The 19,159-nt window shown below is 40.2% G+C and overlaps 1 protein-coding gene across 1 annotated transcript in view; it reads left to right on the forward strand.

The window, feature by feature from the left end:
- Positions 1-19,159, forward strand: part of SPAG16 (sperm associated antigen 16) — a 349,253-nt gene that overhangs the window by 200,380 nt on the left and 129,714 nt on the right. Inside the window, exon 13 of the mRNA XM_042874723.1 lies at positions 18,334-18,460. Within this exon, the coding sequence (XP_042730657.1) occupies positions 18,334-18,460 (127 nt within the window). The remainder of the gene's footprint in view (positions 1-18,333; positions 18,461-19,159) is intronic.

The raw sequence follows: 19,159 nt of genomic DNA on the forward strand, positions 1-19,159 counted from the left end.
AAGCAAAACAGAAAACATTAACAAACACAAACCCAAGCACCTCTCGTCTGCCCTGAAGACACAAGCACATGCAAAGATGTAACCATATCCAAGGTACAGCAGGGCTTGAGGGTGTTGGAGGGACTGTGTGTTCTCCTGGCACAGTTGGCTGCTTTTAAAGGAAATGGAGATAACAATGCCATAATGCCTATAGTAGAGACGAGAAACATATCTAGCATGGTTTGAAAATAAAAAGCAAGGCAGCAAAACCCAGGTGTGTCTCCTATCTTCAAGAGTATCTCATCTCCTTCAGGATTTATAGGAAGCAACTTGACCAGGAAGCGAGGGAGAGAAAGAAGGGAATAGGCTTGTATCTTGCAAATTGATTTTATTCATCAGTGTAGCTTAGACTGAAAATACATAGCCAGCCATGTTAATAGCTCAGCAAACAGCTCCAGGATTGTTTTCTCAGACCATAAATTTGGAACTGTCAAAGTCATTTTGGTAGGATTAATTTCAATTATTCAACTGTAAATATCGTCAGAGATTCACAGCCTGATCTCTGACATGCAAATCAAACTGAACTTCGTATATCTCATGTAAACACAGGTGCTTATTTAGTTTTGTAAACATATGCTGTAGACTGTCTATTAAATGCAAAAAATGTTATTTATGTTTTTAAGCTTGAGAAATTATTTGCACCAAGGCCAGAGCATTCAGGATTAATGTGAAAGCTTTTTTTTTCCTCCGCTATATCCACTGTATAGTAATTGGTACAGTTCTGCATTTTTCTCTGCTTCCTTCCACTAGTTCAAAACACAGTGGAATTAGGCCATGGAGAAATGTAATTCTGTGCTGCCCTGCAGCAGACCTCCAGGTGAATAAAGCTCTCGGAATGGGATCCATTGCTGCTTTCTGTTGGCTGTTTTTATGTCTGCCGCTTATTTTTTCACCTTCTCTTAACAGAATAAATTTTGGCTAGGTCCCTGTTATTTCTCCCATGCTCAAAATTTTATTTAAATGTATAATAAACAGTTAACATTGATGTTCAGTCACGAGTAGTTTTCTTGTGCACTTACTGAGGTGAAAACTTAACAAATAAATATATATATAGCATGATCAGTTAATTATCCTGTATAACCGCTGATAATTACCTTGTTCTTAAGATATTCATAGGAAGTTCTTTTACTTCTTTCCAAATATACACCAAAATGATTGGTGACAACTTGTGCTTTTCTGTCCCAAAATCAGGAATTTTTCTGTCTTTATGGAGCGTGAGATACATGAAACAAATCAATTTTTGCTACATTTACATAATTCATTCATTTCTAAGCCTACATGAAGAGTCTTACTCTCTGGTATCCCATCTCCTCTTGATTGTTGCTGATTTCAGTTTTACTTTTTCCTCATAAGAAGCATTTTAATTTGGGGAAATGCAGAAGGTAGTGTGCGTTTGAAAGAAATTAAACAGGGCTGGATTGTTTAATTAGAAGCCCCTAATCAACTATAGCTTCACCTAGAGTGATACCATGAAATGATGGTACTGTATTCTCCTTATTATTAACACAGTCTGACAGAGTGGAGTGCAAGGCACGTTTGAATGGATTTTAAACTGCTATGGTAGTGTCTTTTTGTTCACTTGGCTTTGGTCTCAGTTAAGAAGTTAACGTTCCTTGGCTTACCAAGTCAGCCAAACTGATTGCTTTCTACCATCAAAGCCATGTGAAGTCACCAATGTTAGCCATCTTCCTTCTTCATCTTTTACATTCACATCTTTTTGTTTTCTTCCCTTTCTCTTATTCAAGGGACAGCTTCTAAATGAAATATTTATCATTAGGTTTGTAGCTATTTTTCACAACAGCCAACAACATCTGCATTAGGACTCTATAAAGATTATAAAGCCACTTAAAGTTGAAAATGGATTCCCATTGGGTCAATTTGAACAGGAACAAGAGCAGTTAACCAGTTGGCATGAAGATTTTCTTTCCTGGGTGACTGTTACCTACCTCACATTTCAGTGGGAGAGGCACCAAGAGTTGCTGGCCAGATACCATGTTTAATTGATTCCAGTAAATGTGAAGCTAATCTATTTTCAGAAAAGACAGATGTCCTCCAGGAAATTGGAAGGCAGGCAGAGAAAAACTCAGAGGATCTGTGGAAGGGCCATCTTTGGGTAGTTTGTAATGTATGTACTGACAGCCTATCAGCAAGTGCTTGCCATCTTGATAAAGGAGAATTCCCTCTGGAATCCTCTGGGGAGTACTACAGAGACAACCTGCTGTTAATCCCTCAAATACAAAAAGAGGCCCATGCCTAAATCTCCAAATTTATAATTGTGTAAGAGTTCCGTGACACGTTTTTCAGGACCAAAGGAAATCTAAAACCTGGTTTTTATGATTCCCAGAGAGCCAATTTTAAAATATCAATTTAAAGATGGTGAATTATCAGGTAAAAAAAATATATTCATATATATAGATTTTTGAAGCGTAGTTGTTGGGCTAAGGGGAAAATATGTTTTAATCTTCATAGTACTATAAAAGATTAATCTTGAAGTACAGAACCAAAGTAAGAAGTGTAGCCTGAACTCTGTATCATAAACTTACTTGAACTTGTACGGTTAGTGCAGAACATCAGGCTTTGGTAATGAGAATTGTTTACTATAGCTGTGTATTTGCAAGTCTAGGTAATGAAACAAGTCATACCTACTTCTTCCAGAATGGCTCAGCTGGGTTAGTGACGCAGTTACTTACATTTGGTAAGGAAAAGGGTGCATTGCTTTACTGAAAGCTGGATAGTGAGTTATTGCTGAAGTGAAGCTGAGTTTGCTGTGGCACAGAGGTTGGGACTAGATCATCTGAAAGCTCCCTTCCAACCCAAACCATTCTGCGATTGAAAAGCAACATCCCGTCCCTTGGTAACAGAACGAAGAAACAGTTGTTTGATTTGAGAAAGGTACTAGTAAAGCAATGTTAAATGCTGTGGCAGTTGTGTGGTTTCTGCTGACGCTGTGTTGGCTACAAGTCTAGATAAATCAGTGGCATCTGTTGATGTGGGTTTTTGCTGTGTCTGTGGTAATTTAGGTTGTATGTGAGGAGCGTACTTGAATTTCTTAGAAACTAGAATGATAAGATTTTGTTGCGGCTAATATCAAAAATATGTCCTTTTTCTGTCTTAGCAATTCTTCGTGTGTATTTGACCTCGACCATTTTCTTGTACTATCTCAGCATCCGGTGTGGCTTGGCAAACTCATGCAGGGGTCAATTTTGTTTTATATTCCAGTTTCCCTCTATCAGCCCAGAGGTGCGTAGGTGTCAGTGATGTGTAGCTGGCCGGTGGATTCTTCTTGGAGAGCAGTATGCTTTGTTGGAACTACTAAAGCACTGTGATCTCCTGCAAGTTGGATATTTTTCCTACTTGGTTTACCTCTGTTGTCAGAATGCCTACTAGGTTCTCTGACAGCTGTGGTTCAAGAGCAGGATGCGATACTTAAGCTTCTTCCATCAAAGCCTAACCAAACAGGCTGGCAGGTCCAGAAACTGTAGTCTGCTTGATCCTACTGTGGGAAGCCTAGTTATTTTCTCTCTTTGACAATGTGCAAGTTGAATTCATTGCCTTATTCCCAAGTGTGCAGGTGGTATAATTACGGCTCCTGTTAAATAATGTTCTGTTCTTGACAGGGTGTTTCCTCTGTCCTACATTGAAATGTGCGGGACCAGCACCCAGATATCCAGCACGTTCTAAGGATTAATATAGTTTTTCACTACATATCCTTGCTCGTTATCTGATTGTTTTTTTCCCCTCTCCTTTGTGTTATGTTCACTCATTACTGGCAGCCTTTTCTTCATCTAACCTATTTTTCTAGAAATACAGTCTTACAGTATCTCAACCAAAACAAAAAAACTGTACCAACAGAGAGCGATTCATACCACAGTGAAAGCTGTCAGTTGTTATTACAGAATTTATTGAAGACAACAGTTCATTAAAGTGAAGTATTTCAATCATCACAACCATATCCTGTCAGTACCAGTTAGTGCAAATATTACATGTAGAGCTTGTGATGCGTGGTGGAGGGGAGTGCTGTTTCCTAAAGTCACAGTGCACTGCGATGCAAGGGACTGCCAGTTTGCTGTGCTTACATCTCCAGTGAAGTAACAAGGGCAGGAGTATGTCTTAGTATGAGAACAACACTTGGGTAGGCAGCTCCGCCTGAATGCAAGACTGCTGTCTGCTCTGTATGCCTTCCAGTTTGAAACTGGCTGAACTGGGCAATAGGCGTCAGAATGAAGGTCTGCTCTAATGGATGTCTTTGTGCAAATATATTTCTTGTTTGAATTTTTGTCTTCTAGTTCCGTGCAGTCCTCATAGGGAGGTGTGTAAGAAATTCTGTTTGTTTCTTTTTTTTTTTTTTTTAAGAATTCAGGCTTTGTACAAACTCTTGTGTTGTCAGATTTTTCCCCCCAAAAGCTGTAGCTCTAATTGTCCTACCACGTTAAACCAAACTGTTCATCTTTCATTAGCTTTGGCTGAAATATGAACACAGCTCTTATCTCACACCTTAGACAATGACTCCTCGTGTACAAAACAAGGTTTCTTGAGTCTTTTATTGAAGTGGAAAGACACTGAGTTATCTTTTTATCTTCTTACAGTGTGAACTATATATGGTTTTCAACCCAGTAATGGATTGTTTTATCAGTTACACTTTTCAAAAGTCTCAGGGCGACTTCTGACCTAAACCTCAAATCTCCATGCCAGGTAGAACAATCCTTAATAAAATGTTCTTTGGTACCATATGCAGATTGTTCTTCCAGACGCTTCTCAGAATCATGATATCCACAAGACAGAAGAGTTTAAGCATACAAACTATTTACATAGTCTCAAGCTTCTCGAGATAACTCATCTTTTGGCTTCGGTGTAAGTGAGGAAACAAAAACACAGACAGCTTTCTCTCTGCATTTGCAATAGTCAGAATAGCATCGTGCAAAAATCTCATTTTAGGCCAGTCAATATTTTTCACATCTAGGAAGCATTTTCACCATCTGAAATGCAATATTTATGCATATTTTACTGACCTCAGAGACTGCAAGGGCATGCGTATCTATTAGAAACCTGCTTAAATATGCATTTGAATTATCCACATCATGCAAAAATCACTGAGTTCCTTTGTATTTTGGGATATCTTCTAAAAAACCTGTTTCTATCACCAAAACAGAAATTCTAGGTTATAGTTTTGGTAGTGAGAGCGTAGTAAAACATGGACAGAAATTGTGGATTATTTAATACACAACAGGTAGTGTGTATGTTACTCTTGCATAGAGGGCTTGCCAGTAAAGCTGTATAGAGCAAACATAGCTGGAGTTCTACTGGGATCTCCTCTGAAGCAGTACTTCTAATCTTGAAAAAAGTAGTATGCATGATGTTCTGCTGTTTAAAAGACAATTTCCATAGCTTTCCAACTCAGAGTTTGTTTCACAGTAATATAGGTCTGAGCTGGCTGTGTTTAGAATGTTAAGATGAAGGTGGTGGCTTGAGGATGTGATGTGCAACAAGACTAGGTGGGAAGTCAGCAGCCAGCACCGTGACATGGTGAAAACCTAATTCTGTATGTGAAACATCCCTGTAAATCTTAACAGGTTATCACTCGTGCCTTGGCAGTACTTGGAATACATATTCAGTACCTACAACAGTAGCATGAGCTAAGCTTTGATATCTACAACGGAAGGTCTTAGTAGTCTCTTGCTGGAGATGCGTTTTCAGAAGGTGGAGAACGTGTGACAGCTTGCAGAAATACAGTGCCAGTATTAAAATCACTTAGCAAATGGCCTCGATGGCCTTTTGGTGCCAGAACTCAAGATCCCACTCACTGAGCTTCTCTCCGATGTGCTTTTAGCTGAACTAATGTGAGGTGCTACTTGGTGTTCCTATGGTGTGAGGTGATGTCAACATAATGAAATAGGAGGCAGTACTTTCAGAGCTGCCCTCATATATTCAGACCTGTAGGAGGAGGAAAGTGAACCACTTGGGTTCTTTTGCGTGTGAGTTTCAAGCTAACCTTTTCTTCCAGCTATTTGCCAGAGGGAAGCAGCCCTTTCCAGCTGCATTTAGAAGAGGGGAAGCTGTAGTACAAAAATGCGCTCTGAAGAAGAGGTGGTAAATCAGATTGAGGAGGGGTAGCCTTGGGAATGCAGCCCTTCATGCTCTGTGTTTGAGCAGCTTCCCTGCTGAAAACTCAGGGCTGGTCCCAAGCCTTGCTACGGTGATGATGAAAATGAGCAGAAGGAAAATGCCAGCACCTGTAGCTTCAACGAGGAGGCCAGGAGTTTTATTCCTCGCTCTGGCAGCTGCCTGTTAAAGAACCCAGAGTGATATTGTTTTTGTTGTGGCTCTGTGTCGAAGAGCACAGCAAATCCATTATTCATAATATCTTCCCAAGTTCACAGCGGCACCGAATGGCACTGCGAATCTCCTTAAAGCTGCCACCCACTCAAATCCATTTTGTTTGGACAAATAAAGAAACTCTGCGCTGAGAAAACCAATTTGAAAATGCACTGAAATTCATTTTCTTCACTTAAATATTTAAGTGCTTATATTTATTGTATTTCAGCTGTGTTGTACTGCTTTCAAAAAGGATTTTCTCATTTAATAGATCTGAAGGAGTTTCAGTCATATTTAAAATTGTAGAAGAAAATAAACTAGCAGCCGACAAGGGCAGCGCTGCTTGTTGTGCTGTGAGTCTGTGCTCTGTAGGTTGAACCTATCCATTAGTATTGTGAGTAACTGCATATTAATTGGCAATAGCACAGTCCTGGCCCAGGCTCTTAGTCCTCTGCACTGTTACAACTCTTTTTAATAAGTGTACAGCAGCATTTTATATGTAAAAGGTGAAGGACTTATGTTCACAGTTTGCAGGGTAACACCAAATAAAAAGGGGCCTTTAAAGTTCACCAGTTGGTGCATTTTTGATTTGAATACTGCGGATTTTTCTCTGGCTTTTTTATAAAGGCCATTTCTTCTGTATGTCATATAATAGTACAACAGCTTCAGGTAGAAGCATTCGTGATGTGCAGGTAGCTTCGTGCCTAATGCAGTGGTGTGTGAAGCTCAGTGAGCACAGCTGGCCCAAGTCCCCTTAGCTGCGTACCGAAAGCTGTGCTGTTCCCGCACTGCTGGTTTGTTTCTTCCTTATCTGGGTTGGGATTGGGGCGTAGAGGTATCTAATCTCATATAAAAATAAGGAGCTGTGAGAATTAGGAACTGCTGGTATTGTTTTATCTGTCCTATCTGGAACGTCATCACTCTAAGACTGGATCAGTGAAAGGGTTCTAAGGTAAATTAATGAAAATTTTTGTGCTCTTTGCTTGCTTCGGAGGGGTGATATCTAAATTAAAACACTTTTCATAAATGCTGCTGCGTCCTTGTGGTTGTTGATTTATTCTCAGTAGATTTATTTTGCTGCTCTCCTGTATAGGTCTTGTTTCATTCGTTCCCTTTTGTCAGTAGTTGATTTATTTTGGAAGGGAGGCAAAATAATGTTTTAGAAACAGCAGATCCCATGGCATCCGTCACGCAGTTTCAAATTGACTCTTAGCAAACTGATGCCCTGAGAGAGTTGCTTGCTGTCCTCTAGGAAGATGAGCCTTCCCCTTGGCAGCTTCTGCCTGGTTGCGATAAAGTCACATAGTCAAGTTCTCACCTAAGTAGATGTTGGTGGGGTGGGCTCCCTTCATTTAGCATGCACAAAGAGTTGGATCTTTAAAAGTGCCTGCGGGATTGATGGAAAGATCTGTTGGAGTGGGCATGCAGTGCCTGCTGAAAATCCCATTAAGCACCTAATTGATTATTTAGGCACCCAAAAACTAAAAGAATCCGAGACTTAGCTTTGTCAGAGAATTTTCAGAGTCTTATCCAAAATACATAAAGTTGCATAGAAATACGGTAAGATAGATTTCTACAGGATGAACTCAGAGTAAGCGTTAACAAGTTATTTTAACCTTTAGTGCTATAAGACTAGCATTTTTTAAAATGTCTCTTTGTATACTGTAGCAGACTTCAATCCTACAAAAAGCAATTATTTGTCATTACTTTTGTCAGTGATTTTTTTTCATAAGAAATTGATTAGATCAGACTTGCCACAGGATATCAGGATTCAACAGGAAATACACGTTTTAATTTGACATAGTAAGATTATCTGGTCTCCTGTTGTAAAGATAATTCAAAGTAGAAAATGACCTGAATGAGATGCCTCAGAAGTCCTTTTTCAGCAGGTTAGAACTGGGAGCAATGATCACTGTTTCTCCCTTCTCTTTGTGTAGCAAAGGTACGATGAGTTTATTTCTTCAGAGCGCTTATTTCAGGGACTTGAAAACATAGAAGATGTGACAAAGTCTCCAAAGCACTTGAAATGCACCAGAACAGAGAGCTGAGTATTGAGTGCAGATGACTCATCTTCTGCCTGGTATTCTCCTTGAGCCGTGGAGGCCTAAAACCGTACAGCAACCTGTCTGCATAGAACAGATCCAGCGTAACCATAAATGCACACACAAAAAGTAAAATTGCTTGGCAGTGATGTATCTATATGCATGTTGTTATCTTTGAATACTCAAATGAACTGGTGGAGACACTTTGGGTTAGCCAGAAAAGGCAGAAGCTTTAGCCACAAAGTTTTTCTCAAAGGAGAAAGCAGAAGGAACAAAAAATGGCAGCATCCATACTGATGCAGAAGCAGGGCATGGGCTGAATGCTGATGTCAGCTGGAATGGTAATTGTGATAACCCACTGCCGCCGGGGAGCGAGCCTTTGCTTTTTCTCCTGCAGATCTGCTGAGCAGAAAACACTCTCGCAGCAGTTCTGCAGTGTTTAATGTCGGCTTAAATGGTTTAGATCTATTTTATTATTACTGAGATTGTGCTTATCTGATTATCTGGTAGCCATATGCCTCGAGGGAGTAGGAGATAATTGTTTAATAAAATAAGGCTATGGTTTTCAATAAGTGATTTCTGGCGCTCCCATCTTTAACTGTCCAACAAAAAAATCCCTTAAGGAAGTGTGATTTACAGAAAGTGCTGAGCACTTAGAGGTGGAGTCAGAATATTACATAAGCAATTGCAGCGTACCTTTCTTAACCTGAGTTTGGTTGCTGTCTACAATTCTGTAATACTTTTGTACCTTCCAAATAGTACTGGGCGTCTCAGAGGTAGAGAAGATTGTGTTCTAGTTTCTGTCCTAAGGATTGAGGTGGCATTTTGTTCAATGAGTATGAAATATGAGAGCTGACCTTGGAGGGGACCATTTCAGACCACATCATCAGTCTACAGAAACTTCATTGCAGCTGGCTGCATTTATTTTCTGCATGTAGGCAGACTGCACAAGAAAGTTAGAAAGATACAACCATGATCAGAAAGCTTAATTCACGTGTGTTGAATTTCCATAGGCAGAGCTGGAACTGAACCTGGATTTTGAAATTGGCTTGAGGGATCTAAGGTGTGTACTCCTGCATCAGGATAGGATTAGTTGGCAGTGTGGTTTTAGTAGAGTCCATGTCCCATAATTATCTGATACTGATGCTATGGAAGTGCTTCCTAAGCTGAACTCTTCAGAGTAGTATGAACAAATTTATTTCTCATTTCTGCCTTAGTTCAGAGGTGAGAGAGATCAAACATTTCTGATGTTCCCAAGCAAGAGCAAGGCTCTCTGTAGGAACAAGATGGTCCTTGAAAACAGCTTAGGAGCTATGTTTCAGCAGTAAATGTTTATATCTTATTCCTGGCCTAGACTTTGTCTCAAAGTCTTTTTTGGTGACCTGGTTCTCACCTTGGGAAAATGTCCCCCTTTAGAGACACAAGATAACTGAAAGGTAAAGCATATGAAGCTGAAAAATGTGGATCAAATGTAACATGCTTCTGTTTGAAGGAAAATAGCTCATCAAAGTTGATTTGGGGCCCAGTTGCAATGTAAAGTGAGGTTTTACAGCAGCTGTTGCCATCATCTGAAAGATGTTTGGTGCGGCCAGCAATCAGGTGTTGACTAGTGGGATAGAAAGGAAATCCTGACAAGGTATGGACTTCAACTGGGCCTGCGTAATAAAAGGCAATGAAGAATGTGTTACAATCTGATATGAAAATGCATATGCTGCGTAAAACTTTTCACCTGGCCTTTGTTCTCTTTGAACTAACTATAGTTTGTTTTCTACTGCACGTGGAAGTCCGAGTGGTTGAGTTCTGACCAGCCCTTGTGTGGCTCTTAGTTGAGATATACTGGTTTCTGTTGGCTGAATTTGTCAGAGCGATGTATCTTCTGGTTCAGTTAAACGTTTAAGAAAATGCTTGCATTTAAAGATGTAATTATTTCCAGAATGTGTCTGTAAAGGATTCCTCTGCATCACCATCGCTTTGGAAATCAGGCTGATCTTGTGAGTGCTATTCTTTCTGGTAATTACACTTACTTTAGGTACACAGCGTGATTATGTATGTTTAATTGATCAAAAATGGTACCATAAACGGGAAAAGAACAGAGGCACTGTGAAGCATTCTCAAGTAGAAATCTTATGCCTTACAGTCTTATTTTTCCTGGAAAAAAATAAAATAAAATAAAAACTCACTCAAACTGTTCTTCTGCCAGCAGAAAATAGCAGAACATCTCTTACTTCCAATCCAGGCCACTCAATGATTTCTAAGCAACACTTGTTCAAAGAAATGCAAGACGTTAAGAAATTAAATCTTCATTATGGTAGTGAGCAGTGTTCCAAGCCACTGACAAGGACAACATGATGGCCACAGACTATTAGGTTTTTTTTCACACTTTCTGTAGTAAACCAAAGTTGAGTGGCGTTATTTCTGTACTTCATACGTTTCAATCACGTGAAGCACACAGAGCCATTGTCATTGATAGTTACTATTCTTAGTGTTTGTCAAACCACAGCTTGGCTTGGGGTAACGTTTGAATCTCACAGAGAAGTAATGCCATTGTTTTTCTTTTCTGTAGTGGTCTGCTGCCTAGCTCCAACCAAATGTAGTGCTGTGGAAGTCTCTTGTTTTGTAGTACCTGAACAAAGGCAGCATTCTCCGTACTCAATGGTAGAAAAATCAGGGTTCTTATTCTGTCTCAGGGTAGCATCAGGTGCTAAAATCTGTGTTGAGTGCTATAGCAACCAGTGTGTCCTTAAAACTTCATCTTTTTTTTCCTCAGTGGGTATTTTTTCAGTGCTGTGTCTTGGTAGCCTGAGCAGAATCTCACTAGTAGTGTGTTTCCACACACTGAATAAATACCCGGTGTCTATTAAAACACACGTAGCCAAGATCTTCTATAAATCTTCCAGGAAACACATACGAATTATATCTGGCTTCTTTTCCAGTTACACATTTTCTGTTACATAAGTTATAGGGAACTGAGACAAATAAACATTTTAATCCCAAAGGTAAGGCACAGTTTTGCAACCTCTTTGTCCTGCCTTGTAGAACAGTATTTCAAGGACTGTGATTATTTGGCTGTTACCCAATTTCACTGCAGAACAAAAATATGACTGGAGAGTTGCTTTCTGCTGCTTAATTAGAAATTTATTAGGGAAGTTTTGACCAAATGTCCCTCACTATTAGACCTTGCTGAATCTGAAGTTCATGTAATTAGACTTCACTTATTACAATGCATTGCCCTCTTTTTCTGTTCTGTATGTTCTTTCCTATTTTTTCTGTTTTCAGTTACGTTTGGTTTTCCTGTTCTGGGCATTATTTGCCGGCGAGGCTCTTCCAACTATCAGAAATAGGACAAAGTCATTTTTAGAACAGCAAAATATGTAAGGAGGCAAGGTCCCTGGAGACAAAATAAATCTCCAACACAACAAAAGAGCTCTCCTGTTCTATTTGGATGTTGCTGCTGGCTGAGCAGCTTGTTAGCAGCACCTGGACCATACCTGGCAGCAGGGCCTTGCCCCACTTGTTCGGGTGGCATCATGGAGCCACAGAAGCCCATTGTAGGTGCTGAAAAGGTAAGAGGTCTACAGACAAGCTTTTGAGTGCACTACGTTGGGCTTGGTTTTCCTGCTGTAGGTAGATTTGAACACTTACAAGGTTGAACCCCCCCCAAATATCTCTGCTAGTGGGCGCTCATAAAGCAAAATCCAAGTCTAAGGACCAGCCACGCTCAGATGATGCCCTTCAGTTTTCTCTTAGAGCTTTGTTGGAAGTGAGGCATATCAGATCAATCTGGTCTGGACTGTGGGCATATCTGGTATCTGCTCATGCACATGGAGGGGTGCCCTACAGCTGCAGGTTGTAGCGCAGAGCCAGAAGAGGACTGCCTCCACATCCTGCATGCAGCTGTGTGATGTCTGTTCACCTGGTGAATCACTGCAGGCTTATCACTGCTTCTAGCAGCAGCAGTAGTGCTGGTGGATGAATGAGTCCTCACAAACTGGCCTTGAAAGAAAGCTGCTGTGTCACCATCCCTGGAGTAGCTCAAGAAACGTTTTACGTCTTCTACCGAGGGATGTGGTTTAGTGGGAAATACTGGTGGTAGGTGGAGTGGATGTTTTTGGAGAGCTTATCCAACCATGGTGATTCTGTGATTCAGTTCATCTCCTGGGGAAAGCATAGGGAGGTGAACAGGGCCAAATGTCAGTGGGGAAATCTGTGCTCTGAAATATAAGCTTCTGCAGGCTCTCAAAGCTTGCCAAGCAGGACAAAGATCTCAGTGATTACTCATGTCTTAATTAAAGTAAACAGATTTTGATCAGTTTCAGAACTTTCACGTTTCAAGATCAGTTAGGTAATAGCTAAGCCATCGCTTGTAAGGTCTCCTGTTTCCCCACAAGATCTAAGAAAAGGATTAAATGGTATTTCTGTGCAGAAGTAACGGTGACTCTGAGCAGCCTGGTCTGGTGGTTGGTGACCCTGCCTGTGGCAGAGGGGTTGAATCTTTAGATATTTTTAGATAATTCTCTTCAACCCAACCATTCTATGATTCTGTTTTATTGCAGACTTGTAAACGTGTAGAGTCAGATGAGTAATATTTGTTTATGTATCTAGAAAACGCTAGTAAAACATATGTATTGTGTTCAAGACTCATTCTTCTGGGGCTAAGCCTTCCTAGTTGCTAAATCTTTCCTTTGCTTTTGGCAAGAGAATCAGGAAAAGAAAGGAAGAAGGGGCAGAATTGCACCCTTAAACTTATCAGTTCAGTCTGTACCGCTGCAGGGCTTGGTCTTCTTTTGCACGCCCAATTTACTGTGCTCTAGACCACAAGTGTGAGCTGTCAGGCTCCTGCAGCGATGAACCTGGAAATGGTTCCACTCCTGACACTGGCAGCAAGCAGGACTGCAGGCTGTGCTCATGGGCTTCAGATGGCGCTACCGGTCCTGCACAGCACACCCTGACCTTGGTGGTGGCCATCCTGCTTCTGCTCGCTACCTCTCTATAAACTCTTACAGTGAACGTTGTCTGAGAACAGTAATGAAAAATTATTTCAGGTAATTTAGTAAGTCAGAGATGGCTCTGCAAAATGGTCCTTGCCAGAGAAGTACTGCCTCACAGCTTCTTCCAGGCCAGGGCGTTCCTTGTTTTGCACAGTGCTTAGGTTGTGAAGATTAACATCTTCCATAAGTGCTGACTGATAAGAATTACATGGAGAAAGATTGAATTCATATACTTTTAATATTTTTCTAATTATTTTAATTATTAGAAGGACTGTGTATCTTCTCCCAGAAACAGTAGTAGCATGTGCTTCAGCATTTGGTTTTCCAGGTGTCAGATGTTAGTTAGAAAGAGGGCGCAAATGAATATTCTGAATTTGAGGAGAGCTTCATTTTACTGAAGATGAATAATAATTGAACGAAGTGTCTCATATTGACAGCATCACACCAACATATATCTTTTTAGAGACAAATGTGCTTTGCAGAGAAACTGTCCTCGCATGTCAGCGTCGTAGAAAATGTGTTGCGTTTAGTGAAATAATGGGTCAAGAAAAAATCATTGTCATAAATGATGGTAGGTACTTTTTACTGAAATACTGGTAGTTTTACATTCTTGACATGAATAATTGGATGTGTCATGTGTGAAGCTACCTAGAAATAAAATAGAGGTCATAAAATGTAAAGACATGATAGGATGCATTTATAACAGCATAAAACAAACTGGCATTTTAATGTCTTAAGCCAGCCCTTTTGCTATACTTGCCCATTGATCTTGGCTGGAAAAGTTCTATGACTAATTTAAGCACATTTTGGAGATAAAGCCATATAATGGGAAATTGATAGGATTTGTTTTTGTTAAAGGTATTCTCCTTTTAACTGCTACAATCCTATAACACGATCAGAGCTGATCTTGCGTGACCTTACACAGCTTCCCCAGAAATGTTCCGTCTGCGTTCTTGCAAGTGACTTTCCAGTGTAATTTACTTTGACATTTTGCTTGATAGGGATTGCAGGTCACATAGTAGGATATTACTCAACAGGCTTGAAAAAGGGTTTAGTTTAGTGCTCGTTCAATGGATTTGAGAGAGTAGCTGCTGGAGAAGATGGCACAGTTGGAGAGGGTTTGTGTGGTTAGTGCCTTCCTTCAGAAGGCATGTAAGAAGATGGTTGCTAGAGGCCCTGATTCCAAAGTACATGCTGTAATCTCATTAATTTCAATTGGTTTATGGATGCTCTTAATTACTGTGCTTGAAATGAGATTTAATATGGTTCTGCAGTAGAACAACTATGACTAACTAACTAATCATTGAAAAAGCATCATCCTACCGCATTTCTTTACAATGAGAGCTCAGTGTAGAAACCATGTACTTAAAAAAAAATAATAATAATAATAATTGTGACAGATATTCTCTTGCTTACATAGGATTGCTAGTGTAACCATGAGTGTTTCTTTTAAAAAAAATAAAAAAAAATTCAAATAGTAAAAGAATTGGCAACACGTGTTGCTCTTGTTTGTTTGAACCTTTAGAAATGAGTACGGAGCACCACAGGCTCTCCATCTCTCCATTGCTTTGTGCCCCATATAGTCTGTGGCAATAAATACGTCCAGGCAGTCGTAAAATGTTCCCATCAGGTAGTTCCAGCTTGTTCTTAGCTCTGTGTGGATGCAAAAGTGCAGTGTAAGAGATACCTAACTGCTATCTGTATTTTCTTTTTACTCTGCAGATGGAACGGCTAACTAGCGCATAATTTGGCTGCTTTTGTGTTTTAGTGTAGGTAATGCTCAGTTAAGCCTTATGGAAGTGGCAACATCACATATCTCATTTTCAGTGCAGTTTTACCTTTTGAATTTGAATGGGCCATTCTGGAATGTGATTCTCCAAGGAGAAGTCTCTTAGGAATTGAGCAAGGCAATTTCTTCCATTGCTGTTAGGCTGGTGATATCGATAAGGGCTACGCTAATTTCAGTGCTGACGTCAATGGTGTACGTGTGTTTCTTATGACTGTAACAACCTGCACGTGTTGGTTTGGACCTCTTAGGAAGCACTGAAACCCAGTGAGGGTGGAACACAGTTGCTGATTTGTTGAAGGGTGTCGTTAGTGTATCTGATTGTAAGGGAAGGAAAATAAACCCAGCAGAGAAAAAGGAAACGCTGAGGATAATTACTCACAAGTCAAGAAAATGTGTGATGTTTTACACTTCAAAAATACTGCAAATGCAGGATCTGTGAACACGTTCACCATGCATTCTGCGAAATACTGAGCTACGGGGCAGTATTTGTACTGTGACATAATTCAGGGTCATTCAGGATCTTTGTCTCTGGATTTAAGCACCAAGAGAATTACAAATGCCTATGAACCAATTCTTCGTAGACAAACGTCCCTCTTTTCCAAACTAATGTTTTCAGAGAGAGCAAAGCTTATATCTATGAGGCTGTGCGTTCATAAATAGGAAAAAAAAGCAACAGTTAATGCATGTTGCTACAGGTTTATTCTAATATAGATGAACTTAAGCCATTGGATAGAAATATGAGCTCTTGTGAAAAACAGCATGATGGTCTACCCTTCTTACCAAGATTTTGGGGGAAAAAGAATACCTAAATAAAATATTCTCCTCTTCTCTAAAAGATAGCTTGTATACAAGACAGTCTTGCTGAAATTATATCTCAGCTGGAAGGAAAGATGAGTTTATTTTATATAGCAGTTGGAGATTTTTTAGAAATATCAGTCAGCCAGTTCCCAGAGTGGTAAATTAAATCTTGAGAGCCAGAGCTCGCTCATCAGTACGCAACGCTATGGAAGTGGCAAGGAGAGAGACTGACAACTGCATCAGGTCTGATTGTGCATGTTCTTGATGGAAAAGTACAAATCATTTCCTTCCCGTCTGCTCCTGTCATGGTCCATCACTTTAGTCCATTTTCGCCTTCTGAATGGGCCCTCCTGCTTTGGCACCTAATTAATCTCTTGCAAGCCTGTTCTTGCAGCCTGTCTGCCTGGGGTGGCCCATATCTGAAGGCACTGACTCAGGGACAGCATTGCCTTGATCTCCATTCCTTCCCACCCTTTCCGAGCTTTCTTTCATCCCCAAGCCCCCCAAGCAGGTAGGTGAAGGTGTGATTCTCCCTCTGCCTTTGGAGAGGGCACACACACTGGTGCTACAGAAAGGTAACAGAGCACTGTCACACTGTGCTCTGTAAAGCTGTTCAAAACTGGTAAGTGCCCACAAAAGCACATGGCATGATTTTGGTTGTAAATGTTCAGCAACTCAAAAATCTCTTCGGTGTAACAGGCAAACAGCAAATCACTGACCCCTTTTGAAAAATACCATTCCTCTACACAAATGGAACTATACGAGCGGAGGTGAAAAGGGCACCCTATGTGCTGTAAAACATTGCTACGAGGTTGTGAAACAAAAAGTTGTTTTATTGAAATGATTTCATTGTCGTTTATCAAGCGATCATGAATATCAGATCCAGCGTGCACTGAGTGCTAACAGCTGTGATAATTTATCAATAGTTCAAAATGAGGCCTGGTGATAAAATAATACACTCAGTCTATATAATAGATAATACTCAAGAGTACAATGTATTACCTATAATAGAAAAACATAGATTCTGTAAAATGATACATGTAGAATCTAATATTCCTTTCAAATATATTTCTTGGATAATATTTCTGCTCAGATGTAACTTATCTCCCTTCTGCTAGCTCTTCTGTGGGGACAGGGTTGGTGTTCAGCTCAGCACAGCATCTGCATTTCAGTGGGAAATGGAAAGACAGTGCAATAGGCTGAGAACTCAGATCAGTGGTTTGGGAGAGCGTCCATCAGAACCCTTGAGCTCTGTTGGCCTGCTTCTGATCTTCAGAGCTGTTGATACAAAGCCTGCAAGAGCTCCGAGAGTCTTCTGGCAACATGCAGGCAGGAGGCAAAAAAAATCACATCTTTAATTCCCTCTGCTGACAGCTTCCTTAATAAATATTGTAAGAAATTCTCAGTTAAGAGCCACCCAGTAATCTAATTTGCAAGCCTCAATGATATATTCAGCAGCCAGCTCGGGAGGTGCATTTCCACTGTCAGAATCACATGAGCAGGGAATAAAATTCTGAGCTGTCACTGAGAGCTGTAGTAATTTATGGTGGGTTGTTGGCTTTTATTTTTTCCGACTGTATTTTAAGCCAGCTCAACAAAGACGATAGAGCTGCTACTGACTTGATCTTGATTATGTTTTTCCATAGCATGCTCTCCTCCTTGTACATTTTCACAGGTTCTAACATCACAAACACTGCTAAGTGATGGTGTTTTATCTATAGCTAATGAAATCACAGATGAATCCCATATAATGGGTGACTTGTGTACAGCCACACTGGCTAGTGAACGCCAGTTCATTTCAGCCCCCCTCTCATCCTGTGTAGAAGCGAAGCCTTTGCCTTTCCCTCTGGTGTGAATAATCCCAGATCTGTTTGTTGCTTTCTGCGTTGTCCCATTGCATCACCCTTGGGATCTTCCTTTTCTTCTCCTGGACTCCATTTCAGATAGCATTCTGTCCTGCTGTCCTTACAAAGACCAGAACAGAAGCCAAACACCTTGTATAACATCATCGCTTTGTAGCCATCTCCAGCCTGTTTTGTGCAGTGCTCTAGTTGTTGTCTCTCTAGTAACTGCATCAGGAAGAGCTTCCAGTGTACTTTTCCATCTGCATCAGGTTCATAGCCTGAACTGAGAAGAACTAGTATCGTTTTCTCAGAAATTAACCCATTAAAAGATAAGAAAACGAATCAAATGGAGAAGAACGCTAAACAGAAACCTGTGGGATATTACTTCATAGCTGATCAGCAGGGAGAGGGCTGCATAGAAACTAGGAAAAATACATGAAGTCTGTTATTAACTCATCTCTTGTTATCCTGAATGATAGTGATAGTGAATGATAGTGCTGTATTTCTGTTGTCTTTTACAGTGAGAGATGCAGATATACCATGCGTGGCCATAAAGACTCAGTCAGTAGCATTGAATTTCTTCCATTCTCCAACACTGTACTCACAAGCTCTGCTGACAAGACTTTATCTCTCTGGGATGCCAGAACGGTAAGCAATCTTCTTCCTGGTCTTTCTGGAATTCAAGCAAATTAATGGCATGGATAGCAGGAGAAAAATGAAAACCAGTTTAAAATCAAAGGAGGAGGTAAGGGTGATGTGGCAATGGAATGTTCATTAATGTAACTTATTATTCTGGGACAAAAAATATCACATTTTAGCATGTCGACAAATGGATGTGCACCTAAACAACTAAATAAACAGGTAGACTTTGGTGTGAGTGATGGTTTGGATTAGGATGCAGCACAGTTCAGTTTCCAGTCAGAAGATAGAAGAGCGTCAGTTCAGTTTTGTCTGGCTGCTTTTTTAAGCATGGCGTGTGCTTTAAGGAAATGGGGAGAGATAGCATAGGAGAAATATAAGATGCAATAACTTGGAAGTCTGAAATATTTTTCTTCATTTAGAAGGAATTCCCCTCAGAACTCACTGCTGATTTCTCATGCAATATGTATGGCTTTTCTCCTGAACATATTGCTGTAGGCAGTGTCAGAAACTGCATCTGTTCCTTTATTTTTCTATACCTCTGTTCTTTAGTATAGGTATAAATGGATTTAGTACCTTGCAGGTAGTAATTGTCCCTGGTGCTTTGCAGTTTGCAAATATGTAAATCCTGTTCAGGTCGAATACAAGTACAGGGTAAGAGGCATTTTCTTCTCTTTCATCAGAAAGTTCAATAATTATTGCTGCTGT

The sequence above is a fragment of the Lagopus leucura genome, unplaced genomic scaffold (genome assembly GCF_019238085.1).
Source record: "Lagopus leucura isolate 7727_CA_CO unplaced genomic scaffold, USGS_WTPT01 Super-Scaffold_100012, whole genome shotgun sequence".
NCBI classification, from domain to species: domain Eukaryota; kingdom Metazoa; phylum Chordata; class Aves; order Galliformes; family Phasianidae; genus Lagopus; species Lagopus leucura.